General features: G+C 51.5%; 2 protein-coding genes across 4 annotated transcripts in view; both read right to left on the bottom strand.

Moving 5' to 3' along the window:
• Positions 1-117: 117 nt before the first annotated feature.
• LOC111142190 (G protein-coupled bile acid receptor 1) lies at positions 118-1,761 on the bottom strand. The gene has a single exon (XM_022495205.1). The coding sequence runs from the start codon at positions 1,247-1,249 to the stop codon at positions 257-259; it is 993 nt and encodes a 330-aa protein (XP_022350913.1). The 5' UTR covers positions 1,250-1,761; the 3' UTR covers positions 118-256.
• A 5,493-nt stretch (positions 1,762-7,254) lies between these two features.
• Positions 7,255-18,937, bottom strand: part of LOC111144070 (actin related protein 2/3 complex subunit 2) — a 35,866-nt gene continuing 24,183 nt past the window's right edge. For all 3 annotated transcript variants that reach the window (XM_022498374.1, XM_022498205.1, XM_022498294.1), the window contains 5 exons: positions 18,379-18,472; positions 12,433-12,559; positions 10,866-10,966; positions 10,309-10,409; positions 7,255-7,718 (listed from right to left, as the gene is read on the bottom strand). In XM_022498374.1, the coding sequence (XP_022354082.1) occupies positions 7,694-7,718; positions 10,309-10,409; positions 10,866-10,966; positions 12,433-12,559; positions 18,379-18,472 (448 nt within the window). In that variant the 3' untranslated portion in view covers positions 7,255-7,693. The remainder of the gene's footprint in view (positions 7,719-10,308; positions 10,410-10,865; positions 10,967-12,432; positions 12,560-18,378; positions 18,473-18,937) is intronic.

Raw genomic sequence — 18,937 nt, 5'->3', positions numbered from 1 at the left:
CCCCCAGCTGGCCCTCCCCGACGGTTGATGCTGAAGGAGTCGGATCTCTGTGGATGCACGTCTGACTTTAGTTCTCTCCCCACCCCCTTTAGGAGAAGCAGAATGAGGTAACCGTGACTTGGCCAGAGTTTATTAGGTTAGGGTGGGGTCAGATAAGGGCAGGGCCTCTGATGCAGGGCCGGGGAGACAAGAGGAGACTGCCTTGGTGGCGGAGATGGACAGATGCTTCGAGCAGGAGCCAGCAGAGGCCCTTCCCCTAGTTCAAGTCAAGGTTCACGCTGCTTTGGCTACTGGTACGGTAGGCTGTGCGGGGGCCAGGCCCAGTGTGGGGGGCCCTTCTGGGCAGCATGCGCAGGCACCTGCGGGCGGCCGTCCTCCAGGGGGCTGTGTAGCGCTGATCCCCCAGCCCCATGGCCACGGGCACGGCTGCTGCGCTGGCGCTACCCAGTGAGATGAGGGACAACAGAGTTCCTGGCCCCAGTGGCGGGCGCTGCTCGAAGGCCAGGACTGAGAGGAGCAGGGTGGCCACATAGGGCCCCCAGCACAGCCCGAAGAGCAGCGTGGCCCCGGCCTGTGCCCTTGCCTGCCTCCAGGTGAGGGCCCGGGCCAGGGCCGATGGCGCGCCACGGCACACTGCCCGCTCTAGCCGCCGGATGTCCTGCAGCTGGCGGTGAGCCATGGCCAGCACACGGGCAGAGAGCAGGGCGGCGGCCCCCACGGCAGGCAGCAGGAGCCCGTAGACTTCAAGGTAGAGGTAGGGGGCCGGGAAGACAGCCTGGGAGCTGCAGTTGGTGCCGGGGGCCCAATGGTTCCACCCCAGGGCTGGCAGGCTGGCAAAGAGCAGGGGCCCGGCCCAGGTGAGGAGCAGGGCCAGCCATGTGCTCCCGCGGGGCCGCAGGGGCTGCTGCACTGCCATGTAGCGCTCGCTGTGCACCAGCAGGAGGTTGGCGAGCAGGGACAGGAAGGAGAAGTTGGGCGCCAGATAGAGGAAGAGGCAGGACCAGTAGCCTCGGCGGCTCTGGCTCCAGAGGCCGGGCAGCACGGGCAGCGCCAGCCCCGTGAGCAGCCCGGCCAGCAGCAGGCTCAGGAAGAAGCAGCCAGTGGGCGGGCGGCGCAGGTGCCGGTCCCTGGCGATGCCCAAGGCCAGGAGCAGGTTGGCGGCGATGATGAGGATGGCCAGGGCCAGGGAGAGCCCCAGGGCCCCCATGGGAACCGGGCTGGGTGCCTCCCTGGTGCTGTTGGCGGTCATCTTTGGCCTGGGGACAGGGGAGGCCTGGAGCAGCAGCCAGCGTGCCTGAATGAGAGATGGGCAGCCAGAATTAGGGGGCGCTGGGCAGTCGTCCAGAGGGCACACAGCAGCAGGCTGCGGGCCTTATCTTGTTTGCTGAGAACAATTTTTCCCCCCAAATAACTGCCTATTGAAATTTACATAAAAATTCATATTCTGGGCTTCTCTTAAGAAGTCCCCTCTAGCAACAAGTATGCCCGGCGTGCTGGCCATGGGCTGGAGCTGAGGGGCAGCTGTATTCCCCCAACTCCCCAGGCTCTACCCGTGTTGGCCAGTGCTATTACCTGTCCCACCCTCTCTGGGCAGCCGTTTTAAGGCCTCCGTTTAGACTAAAGGGTGGACCCACCCAGCCCCAAAGCCCCAGAGCATTTTGTCCATCCCCGCCTCCACAAGGCAAGGCCCCACGCTGGCCAAAAGGGAGAACAGGGTCTGGCTGGTGTGTCGTGGCTTCTGGCCATAGATCAGTTGAGAGCCTCCTTCAGGTTGGGCTGGGGCCAGGGCTAGGGATGGGTGCTCTGATGAAGGAGGGGTCCCTGTCCTCGGATGCTCCCAGCCTGGTTGGCACCAGAGCACTGGGAGAGGGTAGGCTGCTAAGGATTGGGGGGGTCAGGTTAGGAGTGAGTGAGGCAGAGGCAAGGGCAGGGCTGGTTGAACACCTGAGTCAGTGACAGGCCACAGCCACGGAAGGCAGGTTGTTCCCCTAACCTGCCCCCCGCCCCCACCACCCCACCCCCAGTACATAACGATTACAGCTCAGTGAGCAGCCTCTGGGTAGGACTTCCAGCCCATAAACTTGATTCATCTGCACCACACTGGCAACAGAGCCCTTCCTGGGAACTGGAGGAAGAGAGGAATTGCCGGGGAGGAGGAGGATGCCAGCGGCAAGGAGGATAGCTCCCACATCTCAGGGAGCTGGCAGGAGGAGCCCGAGGGCAGGGTCTGGCCGTTCTGTGACTCCGATCTGGCCCTGTCTTTTCCTTTCTCGGTTCTTCCGGCACCTTGGCCCCAAGGCCACACGGTGGGGAGGAGGAAGGGTCCAGGCCCAGGGGGAAACTCCTGCTACTGTCGGCAGGTGAGCAGCGCCTGTTGCTAGGATTAAAGTCAATAAGGAAAGGATTCCTACCTGCCCCCACCCCCAAGTCACCGGATCTGAGAGCACCACTGTCTCCCTGAGCTCAGGACCCTCCTCTCTCCAGCTCCCCCCAGGCCCACTGAGGCCTGCCAAGCTGCTGCCCCTCTCCCCTCTCCTCAGCTTATATCCTCTTCCTCAACTTCCCCCACCCCTCACGCTGAGCCCTCGACCCAGGACATCCTTCCCTCTCTAGCAGGCCCTTTAGTTTCTGTTCCCTTTGTCCCTGCGCCACAAACTTTATTAAACCCCATGAGACCTCAGGGCTCCTGACTTCAAACCTGGACTCTCGTCTGGGGCTGGAGGTCCCAGCACTCCCCTGGTGGGAGACTCACCCCTCCTCCCCAGGAGCAGCATGAAAGGCAGGGCTGGACCCTGGGCCACCTTGTGTGGTGTGCTGGCCCGTGACCTGCACACCGTGGAGGCTCTGGTGGCTTGGGCTGGCTACAATGGCCTCTTCAGGACCTGGGGCTGAGGTCTCCAGGTGAGGTTGGGTGCTGGGTGGGGGCAGCGGGCGTGGAGGGCGGCAAGGAGGAGGGCGTAGCTACTCACATGGCTCTTGGAAGGCAGGTGTTGCTGGCCCAGCCTGGGCTTGTCCCTGGGGGTCAGGGAGTTGCTGTAGGCGGGCCTGCAGGGCTTCCTGCGCTGTCTGTGGTCCCTGTGGCCGGTGAGGGCATGGTGCCTCCACTCTGTGGGTACTGCAGGGCCCCAGGCTCTCTGCTGCCCAGGCTCTGCCCCAGCCTGTGCTCTGGAGGGTTGGAGCTGGGGTTGGTGGGGCTCAGCCTGGCCCCGCCTCTGGGGGGTGGAGCCTGGCACTGGCTGGGCGGCAGGAGTCGGGAGGCTGGCCGGTCTTTGTCCAGTGCCCTCCCCCTATCCTGTACCTGTGTGCCCCCCTCCCCAGCCACCAGCTGTAGCTTGCCACCGAGGTGGCAGATCCCCTACCTCAGGGGAGCCCTGTCACCTGCCGCACGCCTAGCTAATCTGAGAAATGCAATCCAGTCGGGGAGGAATCAGAATTTGAGGAATCAGGGTTTCAGCTACCCCTCTCTGCTTCTTGTCCCAACGAATACATTTACATTTGATGTGTTGTAAACCCCTGGGTGTGCTGACCAGCCAACAGCACACCTAGCTCCGTTAAGTTAATTCAGAAGAGCACTATCTGATGGTGGCAGGGGTGGGGCTGTTTGGAGCTTGAGGATCTTTCCATCCTATCACCTGATGGGCCTTTTGGTTTATAAAGCCAAACTTCCTTCTAGAATTTGGGGTCATTCGATACTTTTCTCAACTGCTTTGAGTCTAGTTCTGGGCTAGGAGGTAAAAGTGGCTCTGGGCTAGGAGGTGTGGCATTTGGGCAAGCTAGTCCTGGGCCTCAATTTTCCCACGTGTAAAATACAAGTAAAATCACCTCTCTGGGGTGTTGGGGACTATCACAGAGTAACATGTGACTCTGTATATCCCAGTGCCTGACACACAGGAGGCCTCCGTGATGAGTAAGAGGTGTGAGCCAGTTTTGGAGGCAGAAAGCCTGGGTATGAATCTTAGAATCTTGGGATCTTTTTTTCTTCTGTGTGAACTTGGGAAAATTACTCAAGTTCTTTTGCCTTCGTTTCCTCATCTGTAGAAGGGGGCTTGTACTGTGCTCACCTATGGCGAACGAACCCCAAGTTAATGTGTGGTGAAGACTTAGATGAACACCAGGCCCACAGGAAGCGGTTATTAACATTTTTAGGATTCCTGCCCTCTACCTGTCGCTCCCCTCCAGCCACCTGCCCCCTCTAAGAGCTCTGTAGAGAAAGGCAGATGGAGAGCTCACAAAAAGCGAGAGGAGAAGGGCACTTCAGCTCCACAGAGACACTGAGCGGAGTAGGTACAGGAGAGGAAGGGCAAGTTCAAGGCTAGGGAGCCAAGAGGTGTGAAGCTCCAATTTTCACTTGTATCAAGTGAGGCCTTGGGGTGCCAGAGAGAAGCAGGTTGAAGTGTGAGGGAGCAGGTACAACCGCAGCAAGAAAGCTGGGGATGAGACATGGGGAAAGACTTCCCTGTTCAAGAGCGCAGGTAGACTGAGATGGGGACTTCGGTGCCCTCGGTGAGGAAGGGCAGGGAGAGGAGACCTGAGCTGAAGGCTGTGGACCCGAGGGGTCTACCTGTGCCCATCCTGCAGAGGATCAGGGGAACCGGGGAGGCAGGACTTCTGTTAGGACGGCAAGTGGGAAGAGGAAAGCATCCAGCCTCAAACCCCTCCTCCAGCAAGCTGGCGGCCAGAGGACGCTGGCTTCCAGCAGCCGGCCCTCAGACCCACGCTATCTGGTCGGGCAGAAGTCAGAGGCTCTGGGAGAGTTCAGCCTGGGGCCTGGACAGAAGTGGGTGTGCGGCCCCCTCAGATGTTGGACTGCCAGGAATAAACAGACCTCCTTCTGTTCCCAGCCCTGGCCTCCTCCCTAAGGGATCCGGGATGTCTGTGTTTCTTCTTCACTGCCTTGTCTAAACACTGTGTGTGGGATGACGTCTGAAGGGAGTGGCTTAGGCAGCAGGGGCCAGGAAGCCTGGGTCCTGTCTCCTCCTCACTGGACCATCCAGGCCTTCTCTGCTCCCTCACCCATCTCTAGCGTGGACTCAACCCCAGCCTTCTCCCCTTGGCCCCTATATAGGAGGGCTGTGGTGCAGATAGTTTCCAGACCCTCCATTCTAGCTGCAGGCCGACCTCTGTGGTCCCCATTTTCCTCTCCTCCTGCAGAGCCTCTATTGTGGGGCCCAGGCCTGCCAGGGAATCCTCTTGGGCTTCCTTTTTGAAGCTCTTTGCTGACCTTGGTGGCCTGGGGCTGAGCACGAGTGGTGTGCAGGGGCTGGGGTACTCGCTAACTGGACCTGTGGAAGGGAGGTGGCACCGGGGCTTTCTGGATCCTGGCTGCCCTCAAGGGGCCACTGTCAACACTCTTCACTCCCCCCTAGGCAAGAGCAGACAAGCCCTTGGGAGCCTCTGGAGGGCTCTGGGCACAAGCCTAGCCAGGACCTTGGCCTCAGGAAACCCTGAGGCCAAGGTCTCTGGCCAGAAGACACTCTGGTCCTTCCTGTTAGGGTTAAGCCAGGTTCAACAGGGGCCCCTCAGAGCCACTACAGTGCTTTCAGCAATCCCAGGGGTGGGTAGCTTTGCTTGAACTCAAGAGTCTTCACTTCCAATGAGACCAAAGGGAGTGGAGATGGCAACTGCTAAGTAGTGGGAGAGGGCTGACACAGCGGCCGGAGCTGTCTTCTCCACATCTGCCACCACCACAAGTGGGGGACAAGGGGTCACTCCTCCCCAGCGCACAGGTTTGTTGGGATGGGGACTGAGCTATGTCCTGAACTGAGAGCCCATTTCAGTGGAGTCTGAAATGACTGGGTGACTGAACGACCTATAGCTTTCAGATTTCTTGACTGTGACCCACAGTAAAAAGGGGGGGGAGAGAGAGGCTTTTATAATCTAATCAAGACGTGTGTACATAACCAAAACACATTCCAAAATCAATACTCAGGGTCCTGGGATTGAGCTCTGCACTGGGCTCTTTTCTCTGTGGTGGGGGTGGGGGGACTGCTACTCTCCTCCCACCACTTGTGTTTGCTCTTTCTCTCCTCAAAGAAATAAAATCTTCAGAAAAAAAAAAAAAAAAAAAAACCAAAAAAAAAAAAAAAATTGGAAAAAAAAAAAAAAAAAAAAAAGCCAATGATAAAGTTACACATGTGACAGACACACAGACATACATAGTCCCCCCCAACACACACACACACACACACACACACAGAGGCCAGACTGTGGGCAGGGTCCTGGCTGAGATACCACACTACAGTCATTTGAGATGCTACCACTGGGGGGAGCTGGGTGAAGGGCACACAGAAATTCTATATTATTTCTTAACGGCTGCATATGAATCTCATAACAGTTCAGGAAGCAAAAATATCAGGACAGCTCACAATTCACGAATGAGTCTTAAAACCATCCTGAAACACACTGCACTAGATGGAGACAAGTTAAAAGGGAAAGCAAGAAGCTAAAACCTGCCAGGATGGCCCTTAGACCATTTCAAGTGCTCCTACCATTCTCTATTGAATATTCTGAACGATTTTATTTTTGGGATCAGTGTCCTGCTAGCTAGGGGCCAGCATACATTTCTAGGCTCGATACTGTTAGGCAAGCATCTCTCCAAAGGGAATTTTGCGGAATGCCAGTCTTATGGGATCCTGTGTGGGAAGAGAAAGGGTGGCCAGTTAGTCTACATTGGGCCCACACCCTAACACCCATCAATGTTCTGCAGAACAACACATGCCACAGAACTCATTGTGGGAAATGTTGTGTATTATCCATGATTAAAGAACTAGCCAGGAGGAGCGTGGGTGGCTCAGTCCTTAAGTATCTGCCTTCAGCTCAGGTCATGATCCCAAAATCCTGGGATCGAGCCCCAAGCTGGGCTCCCTGCTCAGTGGGAAGCCTGCTTCTCCCCCTCTCAATCCCTCTGCTTGTACTCTCTCTTGCTGTCTCTGTCAAATAAATGAATAAAATCTTAAAAAAAAAAGAATAAGCCAGAAAACACTTATGTGACTATCACAGTCCCGGAAGCTTCTCGGCTACAGCCAGCCAGACTTGGTAACAAGCAGGCTCTACAGGAAGCACGTTCACATTTACTCAGAACCGCCAACCAAGAGCTCACTAACCAGCCATCCTCTTTCTCTTCTAAGGGGTGGTTGAGGGACTCCTGGTCTAAGGTTTCCCAGATTTGGATCTGTAGTTTAAGGGCAGCACCATGTGTACTCTTCTTCCCCCCTCCTCTCTCTTTTGGATTCAGTCTAGAAACCCAGCAAATTCTCATGTAAGATAGAAAGATTTTCTTTATTAATGACCCCAACCGTATTTCTTTAGATACAGGAGTTTTGAACTCAAATACTTAGGAGAAAACAAGTTAAGATTGCATTATCCTGCAACTCATTACCAGTAACATATTGCAAAGCGCAACAGCTTGGAAAAGGGGGAGGAAGGCAAGGGAGGGAGGGAGGGAAGGTAAAGAAAAGGAATTAAGTTGATCAAGTGGAAATCCTTTTTTTCTTTTTTTAATTCTTGAGAACTATGAAGTCCTTGCAAGCACAGCTCGTTTCTGCAGATTATTTTCCAAACGTGTACAAAATGGAACCAAAACAGAGAATCCCTTAAGAACCTGAAGAGGGGCAACGTTGAGAAGCTACGATTATCCAGCAGCAAGTGTTCCCGCCTTCAGCTGCCAGCCGCCTCCTCTTCCTGTTCCCGAGAGTTAGCGGGATGAAAACGTCTTCCCCCTTCAAAAGCAGAGAGAAGTGTGAAGGCCAGTTTCTGGCTCACCTGTCCTGTCGCCCCACACTCTTGGACTGGGGATGTGATCCCAGGGACACCAGACACAGGGGCGAAAGTTCCTTAGAGGCTGTGGGAACTCTAGGCCCGGAATAAGCCCCAGCTCCCAGAGAGACTTCATCAGCTTTCCTCCTGCTTGAACACTTTGGGGACACCGGGGAGCACCTGTACCAAGGCCACAAGGACATTCGATGTACCAAGCTAGACAAGACAGTCCCTGGCCCACGGTGTCTGGATGGCCTAGACCTACTCGAACTTCAGTCAGGACTCTAACCCTCTTCCAGGTCGAGAGCTCTGGGCTCCTCTTACACAGCTTACACCCCTTCAGGCTCACAAATAGCAGCTCCTTTAATCTGTCCCCATGGGATCAGGATGCTCGAAACTTCCAAGTACAGGAACTGTGTGCTGCCTTGCAGTGACCACACTCTCGGTTACAGAACACTCGCCCGACTTTAGGCTCCTGAATCTCGGCCTTCTATCCCATCCAGTATTTCTCTGGAAGGGCCAGCTTTGGGAACAGGCTGGCTCCTGAAGACAGAGGTCGTTTGGTAAAGCAGCCTGGAAGCTAGGGCTGAGAACCACGGGAAACTGGGGCAAAGATTGGGGGCTAAATATTCCTGTCCTGAATGTCTCACCCAGCCCAGACTGAAACCGTAGTGTTTCCCCCACAGCCCCATCCCACCATGCAAAGCTCCTGAGTGTTCGATTCTGGCAGAGAGCACCAAGCCAGGAAACCATCCTATTCCATGCAGCCCGTTTCTGCTGCCGGGAATGGGGGGTGGGGGTCCTGGCTTCTCCTACTCATCCTTAGTAACACGACCTGGTTTTCAGCTTGGATATGGCTGTTTGCCTCCCCCTCCCCCTTTCTGGGGCCCATCTCTTCTAAAGAGAGGTCACAGAACAGAAAAAGGCAGAGCTGCTCTTTTTAAGCCCCAGGAAGGAGGTTTACGGACAATTTGTTTGTTTTAAGGATCTACCCTTCCCCAGTTCCTCACCAGGATAGGGGAGAACCCTTGTGGGGAGACACTGGGTGGTGGCTGCCTTGGTGGGCTCTTCTGAACAGACGAGAAGTTACAGGGCTAAAGATGACACAGGCAGCCCCTTATGGACTATTTACAAGGCCAGACTTCCTATTTGGTGTGGGATGGACTGACGGGTCAGGCTTCCTTCTGCTGTGCCCAGCTGCCCGTTCACCTCCCAGCCAGTCTCTCCACTGGCCTTGGAAAGAGCACAGCATCGGCTGCCTTACGCTCGAGGTCACCAAAGTGACAAAAGAGGTTCCGTGGAAAGCCAGAGGGGCAGGGGACCTTGGAAACTCCAGGAGGGAGGCCAGGTTCTAGAAGAGGTGGAAACAGCGTTTGTGTCCTAGGACATATGCCCTCCCCACAGTGTTGGTTTTGCCCATTTCTGGCCTTGCCACAAAGCTGCAGAGTAGAAGGGGTGATGCTGTGAATTTGCCACCATGGCTTCTGGACACCTCTCTGGAAGCAGAGGACCCAACTACAGCCTGAACACCCCTCCTGAGGCTCTGGGCGCTACAGCGAGTTACTACCTAGCCTATAAAGCGGCCTGTAAAGCCTTTGCCCGAGGAAATCGGGAATGACTTCCACTGCTTTTATAAGCCTTTACCCAAGGAAATCGGGAGTGACTTCCACTGCTCTGATGTTCCTGAGACTGAAAACCCTCAGCTCAGGTACCAAGAGTCAGGCGCCTCTCTTATCCTGTCAAGTGGCAGCAGAAACTAGCTTGGCAGGAGAGGCCTCATGTGCCAGGGGAGAACTTGGAGCCCTGTGCACACCATACCTGCCAAAGGTCATCCCTGAGAGGAGCTGGTGTTGGTAAATACGCTGGCTGGGAGGGGTGTGCAGAAGCTTAGTTCACCTTAAGACCTGAGTTTAAGGGGCACAGAAGCTGGCAGATAAGCACTTATTCCTTGAGAACAGGATCGCCTAAATTTCACCAGAAGGGGCATCCAAACCTGACATTTTGCTTGAAGACCTTAATCCCTACCTAGGCTCCAGGCCACACTGGCCTCTCCTGCACGGAGCCACACATGGGAGCGCTATTCAGCATTTCCATCCCTGAGAAAGATAACTCCGTCTCCACGCAACTTCCTGCCAAGCAGCAGACCAGGGGATAAAAATAGGGGTGGCTGCAGGCCCGTTAACTCAGCTGAATGTCTGTAAGCAAATCTCTCCCCTTTTCCAGGAAGACCCTGAGGACTGACCTCTTAACTCGGGCCCAAAGAGAACATAGTGCATCTCGGTAAAAAGGCCCCTTTCTGTCTTCCCTAGCTGACATTTTGCTAGCTCACGAAGATGTGGAAACAAGGAAATCCATCCAGGCCCACTCAGGACTGAAAACCTGTCCATCCCATTTTTGGTCAGTCAAGTGGCTCCAGGCCCGACCCTGTCTGCCTTTCCCATGTAGGCAGCAGCTACCAGACACCTGGAGGGCCAGGTCACCCACATCCACTAGTTTCCTCTTGGTGAAATCAGGAAAGGAGGGTGGTCCTGCCTGTGAGACTGCCCTACTCACGTGATTGTTTTCATTTCTTTTTTCTCGGCATCTGGACGTGCACGGTTCAGCACCTTGAGGAAGTCAGATGTTTTCGCCCGCATACGTGTGTGGATATAGGCCTGGGAGCAAACACAATGGGTACTGAAGCAGTCATGTCCTAGAAAGACAGCTCTGCTTTCAGTAGAAGTTATCAGGAAGGTCTGGGAACATATGCCCTGGGCCTGACACAGGTCCATGCAGGCAAGCCGGAGGGCAACCCTTTCTGGAGACATGTTCATTCTCTACTGTGCAGAGAGGTAGTGGGGAGAGATGGAAGGAAGGCCAAGGTATCTTAAAGTCTCCAGAACCATTAGAGTTCATAGCAACAGCCTGGACTATAGGAATGACTTTTTTTTAAAAAGTAAACTCTACCCGCAGTATGCTGTTCAAACTCACAACTGTAATCATGATCACGTCACATGCTCTACTGACTGAGGCAGCCAGGGGCAGCCCACGCAGAAATGACTTTTTATGCCATTAACTCTGGTGGAGAGTGACCTGGAGCACAGGCCCGAGGTGCCACAATGCCGCCTCACCTTAGAGCACTTGATGTGGTAGTGCAGATAGTCCCGGAACGTGTGGATCAGGTTGATGGTGTTGTCTCGAGCACTGGCGTTGGTGTGGCGAGGGAACAGCACTGCGGGCAGGGGCACAGATAAGATGTCAGGGTAACATCAAGGCCAAAGGGCGGCAAGATCGGAGCCTACAGTCAGCTCTGACCTCTCCCTGCCTGAGGAGAATGCATTTGTTTCACTAAGCCCAGGCTCTGACAAGGTGTTCTCCTCCAGTAAGGAAGGGATAAGTACTACAAAAGGGCGGGTCCCAGTGAGTGCAAATGGAGGCTATGTCAAGGAAAATGGAGGAGGTGATGGCAGAAAACCAGGGCTCCCCTGGGAAAGGGCTTAGTGCCGGGCATCACTCTAGGTCATGGTCTCTTGAGAAGGTAGGACCACTGGCTGGGGGTGGGGTGACTTTGGAGAAAACACCTTATCTTTGACATTAGTATGAGGAAACACAGCCTGCTTATCCTCCATCCATGGTGCTTTGGCCTTCAGAGGCACTTGGTTCCAGAAGATTCAGTGGTCTTGTGAACACTAAACATTGTAAGCTCCAAGGACCTCAACTTTCCTGATGAGAATAGGCAGCAGGAGCTGCTTTGGCCGAGCATGAGAAAAACCCCTCCCAGGACACCATGCACTGAAGCCCCCTGCAGCCACTCTGCCCTCTTCACCCCTCCCTTCAGCTTTCTGCAATCCTCCCCGTCTCCTGCACCTACTCTACTCAGTGGTCTTGGCAACAGTAAAATCCTCCAACTAGGTGGCTTTGCTAACATGAAAAGGAATACCTCAGAAGAAAAGGTGGGACCCCGGTGTCCATTTGCACTGAGAAGAAACAAACACCAGAACCAGAGGTAACTATGTGGCCTAGGATCTAAGATGCCAACAACCGGACAGTTTATATGCACCACAGAGAGAAAGGCTGCCAACTAACGCGTGTGGCACGCGTGAACTGTAAGCTGTGTTCCAACCTCAAAGACGTCACACGACAGAAAATGTGTAGTTCGGATTTCAGGAAAACATGGTAAACTGGCGGGCTCATCACCAATCAACAGGTGCACCATTAGGAGTGAGGGGACTCCAATCTCACAAAAGGCCACATCTCAGTGGCATCGGGTACCATGTGAGAACAAGCGGTTACTTCAAACCGTCAGCTATAATCCTGAGCCAGCTCACTGGTCTGGAGCAACCAGAAGGGAAGACTTGAATTTCTTCAGTGGAATAAGTGCATCATGGCTGGAGCGCTGGCTCAGGAAGCAAAAAACCAAGAAACACCAAATGCCAGAGAACTCTCTCCCACCCAGCTGCTTTGTGGTGCTTATGTGGTCCCAAGTCTTAACACCTGACACCAGGGGCTAGATTTTTTTTCTCCCAGCATTTAAGAAAAACAGGGGGAAAAAAAAGAGGACTATGGCACTCCTTCCCACAGTTAACGCACTGACACAGAATGATCTGGTATGCCTGCTTTTGCCCCTTCCACATTTTAACAAAGTCCTGTCCCTGTTCAGGTCTCCCGCAGCGGGAAGGCACCCCCGACGCCGCTCACCAAAGGTAATGTAGCCAATGTTGTCGCCCACGGCAGCGTCGGTGTCTTTCAGCTCCAAAGGCGGTTCCCTGTGGCTGAAGAGGACCTGCGGGGCTGTGTGACTGGCTCTGCGGCCTTCTTTGAACTCCTGCACAAAGCAAGCAGAAGAGAATCTGACGTAAGGAGAACAGCAGCTTCCACTACAAGGCTGGCCCCACGGGGTGTGCCCTCTGTAGCACTCCAGAGCGGCAGACGGCTAAGAAACACCTGGCATGATGTAGGACAGTGCCACCTGCCATGACACGATCTGGACTCAAAAAGCAGAGACCACGGAGTCCTTAACAAAGCTGATCTTCAAAATGTGATGAGAGCATTCTTTTTTTTTTTTTTAATTTTTTTAAGATTTTATTTATTTACTTGAGAGAAAGAGAGAGAGGAAGGGAGGGAGAGAAAGAGAGAGAGTGGGGAGGAGCAGAGGGACAGGTAAAAGGAGACTCCCCACCAAGCAGGGAGCCAGATGCGGGGCTCGATCCCAGGACCCTGAGATCATGACCTGAGCTGAAGGCAGAGGCTTAACCCACTGAGCCACCCAGGTGCCCCTGATGAGAGCATTCTTGATCCCATTCCCTTTCTCTTGCTTTGCAACGACAGAGGCAATTAAAGAGGCAATAAAAGTCCATCTGAGACTAAGCAGACAACAAACTGCAAAGCATGAGAGAACCAGCTTACATTTAGATTAAGGACTTCTGCTGATTTGGTTCTTTTGATTTCATGCGGAGAGGCTGTATTTATCAGGAAATCTTGAAAATCTCAGGGTGCTATGGAACCCAGGCTCTAGCTTGCTTAAGACTCAAGATAAAATCTTAACTCTTTTCCTCTTTGCCTGAAAGCCCGTTAGGAGCTGGCCCATTTCTCACCCACCCGCCACCGCCCCTTCCGCCCCATCTCTGCTTCTTCCCCTTTCTTGAAACCAGGCTTTCTCGGGGCTCTGGACCTTCACATAAGTCCTGTTTTGCAGAGTTATCTTAGACCATTACTGTTTAGAACCCACCAAACAGAACTTCATACTAAATGTAAGCCCTACTTGGGGGCAGAAGACAATGGAGTTAAAGAAGCAGAGTTGTTTTAGGGTTCATCACTGAGAGAAGGAGGCTATGTAACATGAGAAGTTAAAGCCTGACCGTTAATTCTGGTCTTGGATGAATTCAATCACCATCACTCTGTCTAAGAGCAAATCATCCCTAAGACAACGTCCCCACCCTCTTCAAAGGACAGGAAAATGAGGATGTAAAAACCAGGTCATTCCTCCCATGTTTTCATCTTCAAACCATAGGCTTTTCTAACGCATATATTCCTGTGTACATACCAAAGTGATACAAGGCATCCCTGTCTCAACCCAGATGTGCAAAAACAGAACTAGATTTTCCAGCAATGCCGGTAGAACAGGGTGATCCAAATTCACTGAATGATAGCAGAAGGATGGAACCGAGGGCTAGGTAAAGCCTCGGAGCGTCAGGAGGACCAAAAACAAGCTTCCACGGCTGTTCGGTCTGTGATGCTCTTCTGCTGCTGCTCAGATATGACCTCCTCTATCCTGCCATCACGAGCACACTTGGGCAGCTGGCTGCTGTCTCGTCAGCAGTTCCCATGTCTTCTAAGTCTCTACTATGGCCCTTTATTATTCACTAACAGTCTGGCTTCCCTACCAGGTTGTAAGCTCTACAAGCCAAGGATCCTCCTTTATTACTCTGTATCCATTTCTTCTCTTTCAAAGAGGCCGGCTAGCACACAGCTTGCTGAATGAAAGCAAGCGCTTTCTACCCTCGCTGACTTAGTGCTGTCGCACTGTAAAGGAAGGGACAGGGACTACGCTTCCATCTGTAGGTAGGAAGAAAGTACACAGGGCAGCAAGCCCTCAGCAAATTAGCAGCAAAAGAAGGGTAACATCTGAGGAATTCTAATGCCCAGTCTGGGATCTTGCCTGTTCCCCTATGCTGCCTCCTGAGCCGGCATTGCCTGGCTTCTAGAGCTTGGTGGAAGATAAACTACCACAGCCAGGTTAGGTTACCTCCCTCTTAAATTTTGTTCCTCAAATGGAAAGTATTTGGAGAGGCAGAGAAGGAGTCAAGATCATTCAAAATGGAAATTCCTAAAGCAAAGCTTCTGAGATTACCCATCTCTAGAAAACATTACTTTTCATTCTGCAAAGGGCTGGGAGGTTTACTCACTTCTTTTTCACTCTTTAGCGCCCCTCCCCTGGGGGGACGGGGAGAAAATAGAACAGACAGTAACTGCCAGCATTTTCTTATGTTTATTAAGTTTCTTGAAGACTCCAAATCACTGGTACCTGTTGGCATTCAAACCCAGATGGGGTGTGTGTAAACCCATGGTGACTTATTAGCACGGATTCCTTGGGTTCTGTGTGCAGAAAACCACACGTTAGATCTGGTTAACAATGCACTTCTGATTTGGGGCTCGCTCCGGTCTTTGTTTCTTCTTGCTGCGCTCTCTTAAATAATACTTCAGAAACAATCAACCAACCCACACAAATAGCTCTCCTTTCTTGTTAGGGTCTTTGTCCTGTATCTATCAGCAATGATGCCTCTTTCTTTTTCCTCCAACTAGGATGTCTTTTGAGTACCACAATACTATTTCTCTCTTCCACCAAAGCACAATTTATGATAGCAAATACGGCATAAATCCAAATATATACAAAAACGGAGTATATGATAAAGGTAGCATCTTCAATTGGTGGTATAAACACAGGCCTTGAAACAATGACTACTGAGACCAGGGGGTAGCTATTTAGAAAAAAATGATGGATCCATTGTTCAAACCATATACCAGGAGAAAACTCCAAACAGGTAATCAAAAGATTAGGTGTAAAATATGAAACTATAAAAATACTAAGAAATGATACAGGTACATTTCTTTAAAATCCTGGAGTAGGGAAGGCGTTTCTAACCATGACTCAAAATCTAGGAGCCACAGAAGGGACGGGCTGAACTTTGTGAAAATAAACTTCTGCATTGAGGGGAAAACCCCCCCACAAACTCTAATGACAAGCTGGAAAAAATATCTGCAACTCCTACACAGATAAAAGGCTATTCTCTCTAGCATATAAAGAAATAGAGAAGATCAGTAACCCAACAGAAAAATAGGTAAGGATAGAGACATCTCAAAGGGAAGAAAAATAAATAGCCTTCAACATAAGAAAAGATTTTGGACCTCATTCCCAAGAGTATATAAATATCATTTTTAATGCATCAGACCGGCAGAAATCTGAATGTCTGACAACATACTCTGGAAATCGAGCACTCTCATGCATTGAAGGAGGGAGGCAAAAGGGCACAACTTCTATGGAGGGTCTGGCAATATCTACTAGAGTTCCTTTGACTCCGTGCTCCCATTTCAGGAAAACACCCTGCAGCTATGACCACACAGGCATCTAGGTAGACAGGGTCCTCAACATCCTACCTTTACACCTGCCTAGAAGGCAGACTGCTTGTGTCTTGTCCCCCAACATACAGAAACCAGTGGACTCTGTTTAACTTTTCTTGGTTATGGGGGCTGACGTTAAGATCTAAAAATATGAAAAATATTCTAGTTCACCATACGCTAATCTCCAAAACTGTACTGTTCTTAGTGCTTGCCACAGAATGAGCAGTGACATGGTATCTACCAGACTTTCTCTAGTGCTCAGCTTGCATGCCGACGGAGACAGTGCACCAAAGGCAAACACTAGAGTATCCATGTGAGTGGGGAATGGAAGCTCCTGTCTTATTCTTAAAGGCAGGACAGCAACGGTCAGAGTTGGCCGGCTGACGGACAAAAGCAGCAATCATGTTCTGAACCACGTTGGAGGTCCACACTGGTAGGGGGGAGACCCACAAAGGCCCACAGCAAGCAGGTCAGTTATCAGGAAAACTTCAAACAGCATCCCAGAGTCACAGCATTCTGCGCTAGGCATCCGCTGTTCTGGAAATTTAAAGTAACAATGTCCAGGAAAATTCTCAGATAATTTATTTTGGAGCAAAATCCAGCAAAATAAGCCCAGTTTTCTAAGGTCATTTCAAATAAACTGTCCCAGCCACTGACTCTGTGGAGATGGAGGAAAGGCAGATGGCTTCCCAAGCACAGGCTTTCCACGTTCCTGGACACCAGATGGGGCTGCCCAGTGCCAGTCCAGTCACTAACTAGAGATACTGGCAGTGCAAAAATGCAGACTCTCTCTTCCTTTTGAGACCAGTGCCCTATCACATGTACTTTGAGGGAGGAGTTTAAATTCATATGCAAAAAAGCACACAAAATTCTCCTAAGGAACAAATCTCCTGTAAGCTCTCCAAGATAAGGTCTGTTTAAAGCACAAAAATAAGTTAAGATGTCGCCGGGAATAAAATGGAACAAGACTGGTAAAAAACCAGCCAAATCTAAATATACACTTCATAGCTTTTAAAATTAGTTTGTCAGTCTGGATTCAGCCCAATTTCTAAGCTACTGCATTTAATTCCCTTGTCAATTCTGCCTAAAAACAGATGAAATGCCTGTCTGGAGGCTTACATTTAGGACCCAAGATATAGGTCTATACATCTGTGTGTACGTACACGTACACACACACACACACACACACACACACACACACACTCTCTCTCTCTCTCTCTCTCTCTCTCTCTGTCAAAGTTTAGTGCTCTCAAATGCTGGAAGTGTCAATATTCCAATTTCTTCTGCATAGTGACTGCAAAATTAGAGTTTCTGATTAATTAAACTAAACACAAAAAGCCACCAGAGATGGATGAAATTGAGGCTCTTACTTTTGAGTATGTCCCTAGCCGCTTAGAGAGGATACCCATAAAATATCCTCACTGCACTAAGCACAACCATCTTTCAACTCCATGGCACAAAAAAGAGTCTGTCTCAGAATTCTTAAATCTCCTCACCCTGCCAAGGAACAGGATGAATGTACAAAAGGTGTTTGACAATCTAACCGCCGTACTAGCTACTGAATGCTGAGCCATCCTGGAAGAAATCAGCCTGAATGCTGAGCCATCCTGGAAGAAATCAGCCTGAATATACCACTTCAACGACGAGCTCTCCTATCTCAGAGCGAGCAGCTGGTCAGCAGACAGCATGACAAAGCCACAGTGGGGTATTGTATCAGACTGGAGTCCAACTGTACCAGAAATCCAATTACCAAATGTCCCACTCAGCCCCATTCCTCTCCTTGACAGGTGAGCTTCTTCTGAGGGAGGCGCTCTGCGGTGACCTCGGACAAACCCTGGCCAATCTGCCTCCCTGTCTGCCCCCCCACTCTGCCCTACTGATGCACTACCTGCTGCTCAGGAATCTAGAGACTCAGTTCTGAGAAGAACTAAACCAAGCCAAGAAGGGACCTTGCCAGAAACTGCAGGAAACACAAGAGGGTAGGAAACATGACTAAGCTTTAAACTGAAGACCCTATGGCAGCAAGGGTGCTTAAAACTAAGTCATACCGGGGCGCCTGGGTGGCTCAGTTGGTTAAGCGACTGCCTTCAGCTCAGGTCTTGATCCTGGAGTCCCGGGATTGAGTCCCGCATCAGGCTCCCAGCCTCACGGGGAGTCTGCTTCTCCCTCTGACCTTCTCCTCGCTCATGCTCTCTCTCACTGTCTCTCTCTCTCTCTCAAATAAAAAAAAAAAAACAAACCAAAAAAACAAAAAGTAAAAAAAAACAAAAAAACAAAAAAAACCTCAGTCATACCATTAGCTTGTTTAATCCTCAATTCACTCTCCAGTCCAGTGCTGAAAAGGCAAAAGGCACGAGGGAAAAACAACGCACAGTGAGTTCTGTGGAGGCTGTCTGATGAAATCTCTGACAAGTGCCGGTGCCCTCTGAGCGGCCCATTCTCTCTCCTATGCTCACGGTGTGCTTTGGTGCCCAGGTGTAAGCCAGCACACCCCCGTGCTCCCTCCGCAAGACATCCTCTGCATACCTGCATAAACACTTTTCCAATGACCACGTCGTCATCATCCTTAAACACTGTGCTGAAGACTACCGTGACTCTGTCCTTTTTAGATTCAACGTACCTGAGGGGAACAAAACCCATGAGATAAGAAGAATCAGCATGAGATTTTGTCAAGAACTTGATTTCCAAGTGAAGAAGGCGGTAAGTCCTAAATCAGTTAGTTCATAAAACAAGGTGTGCCAAGGGAGACTCAGTATGTTGGACCAACAGAGTCAGCATAACACATGCACGCCCAGAGAGGCAGGAGAGGACCATCACCCCGAGGAGCTGATACTGACGTGTCTGTGTGGTGGGACATGGTATCGGGGGTTACTAACTCTCAGAACTTCACTTTAAAACATTTCTTGCTTTATATACTAGGAGAGTCCTACTATGTAGATGATCCAAGAGTTGCAAACACGCAGAACACACAGTTCCCTCTCCCTTCTTGTCACCCAGGCTATATGACTAAAGGGGACCTTCAATAGTGGTGTCTTAAAGGAAAGCACCCTTCATCTTTTGCCAACTACTGGTATCTGTGGAGAAG

The sequence above is a fragment of the Enhydra lutris genome, unplaced genomic scaffold (genome assembly GCF_002288905.1).
Source record: "Enhydra lutris kenyoni isolate GAN:26980312 unplaced genomic scaffold, ASM228890v2 scaffoldscaffold1, whole genome shotgun sequence".
In the NCBI taxonomy this organism is placed as follows: domain Eukaryota; kingdom Metazoa; phylum Chordata; class Mammalia; order Carnivora; family Mustelidae; genus Enhydra; species Enhydra lutris.
The sequence above is the reverse complement of the archived record's forward strand: the minus strand, read 5'-3'. Positions and strand labels throughout refer to the sequence as shown.

Coding starts and splice junctions, on each gene's coding strand:
- LOC111142190 (XM_022495205.1), bottom strand. CDS start 1,249: ATGACCGCCAACAGCACCAGGGAGGCACCCAGCCCGGTTCCCATGGGG.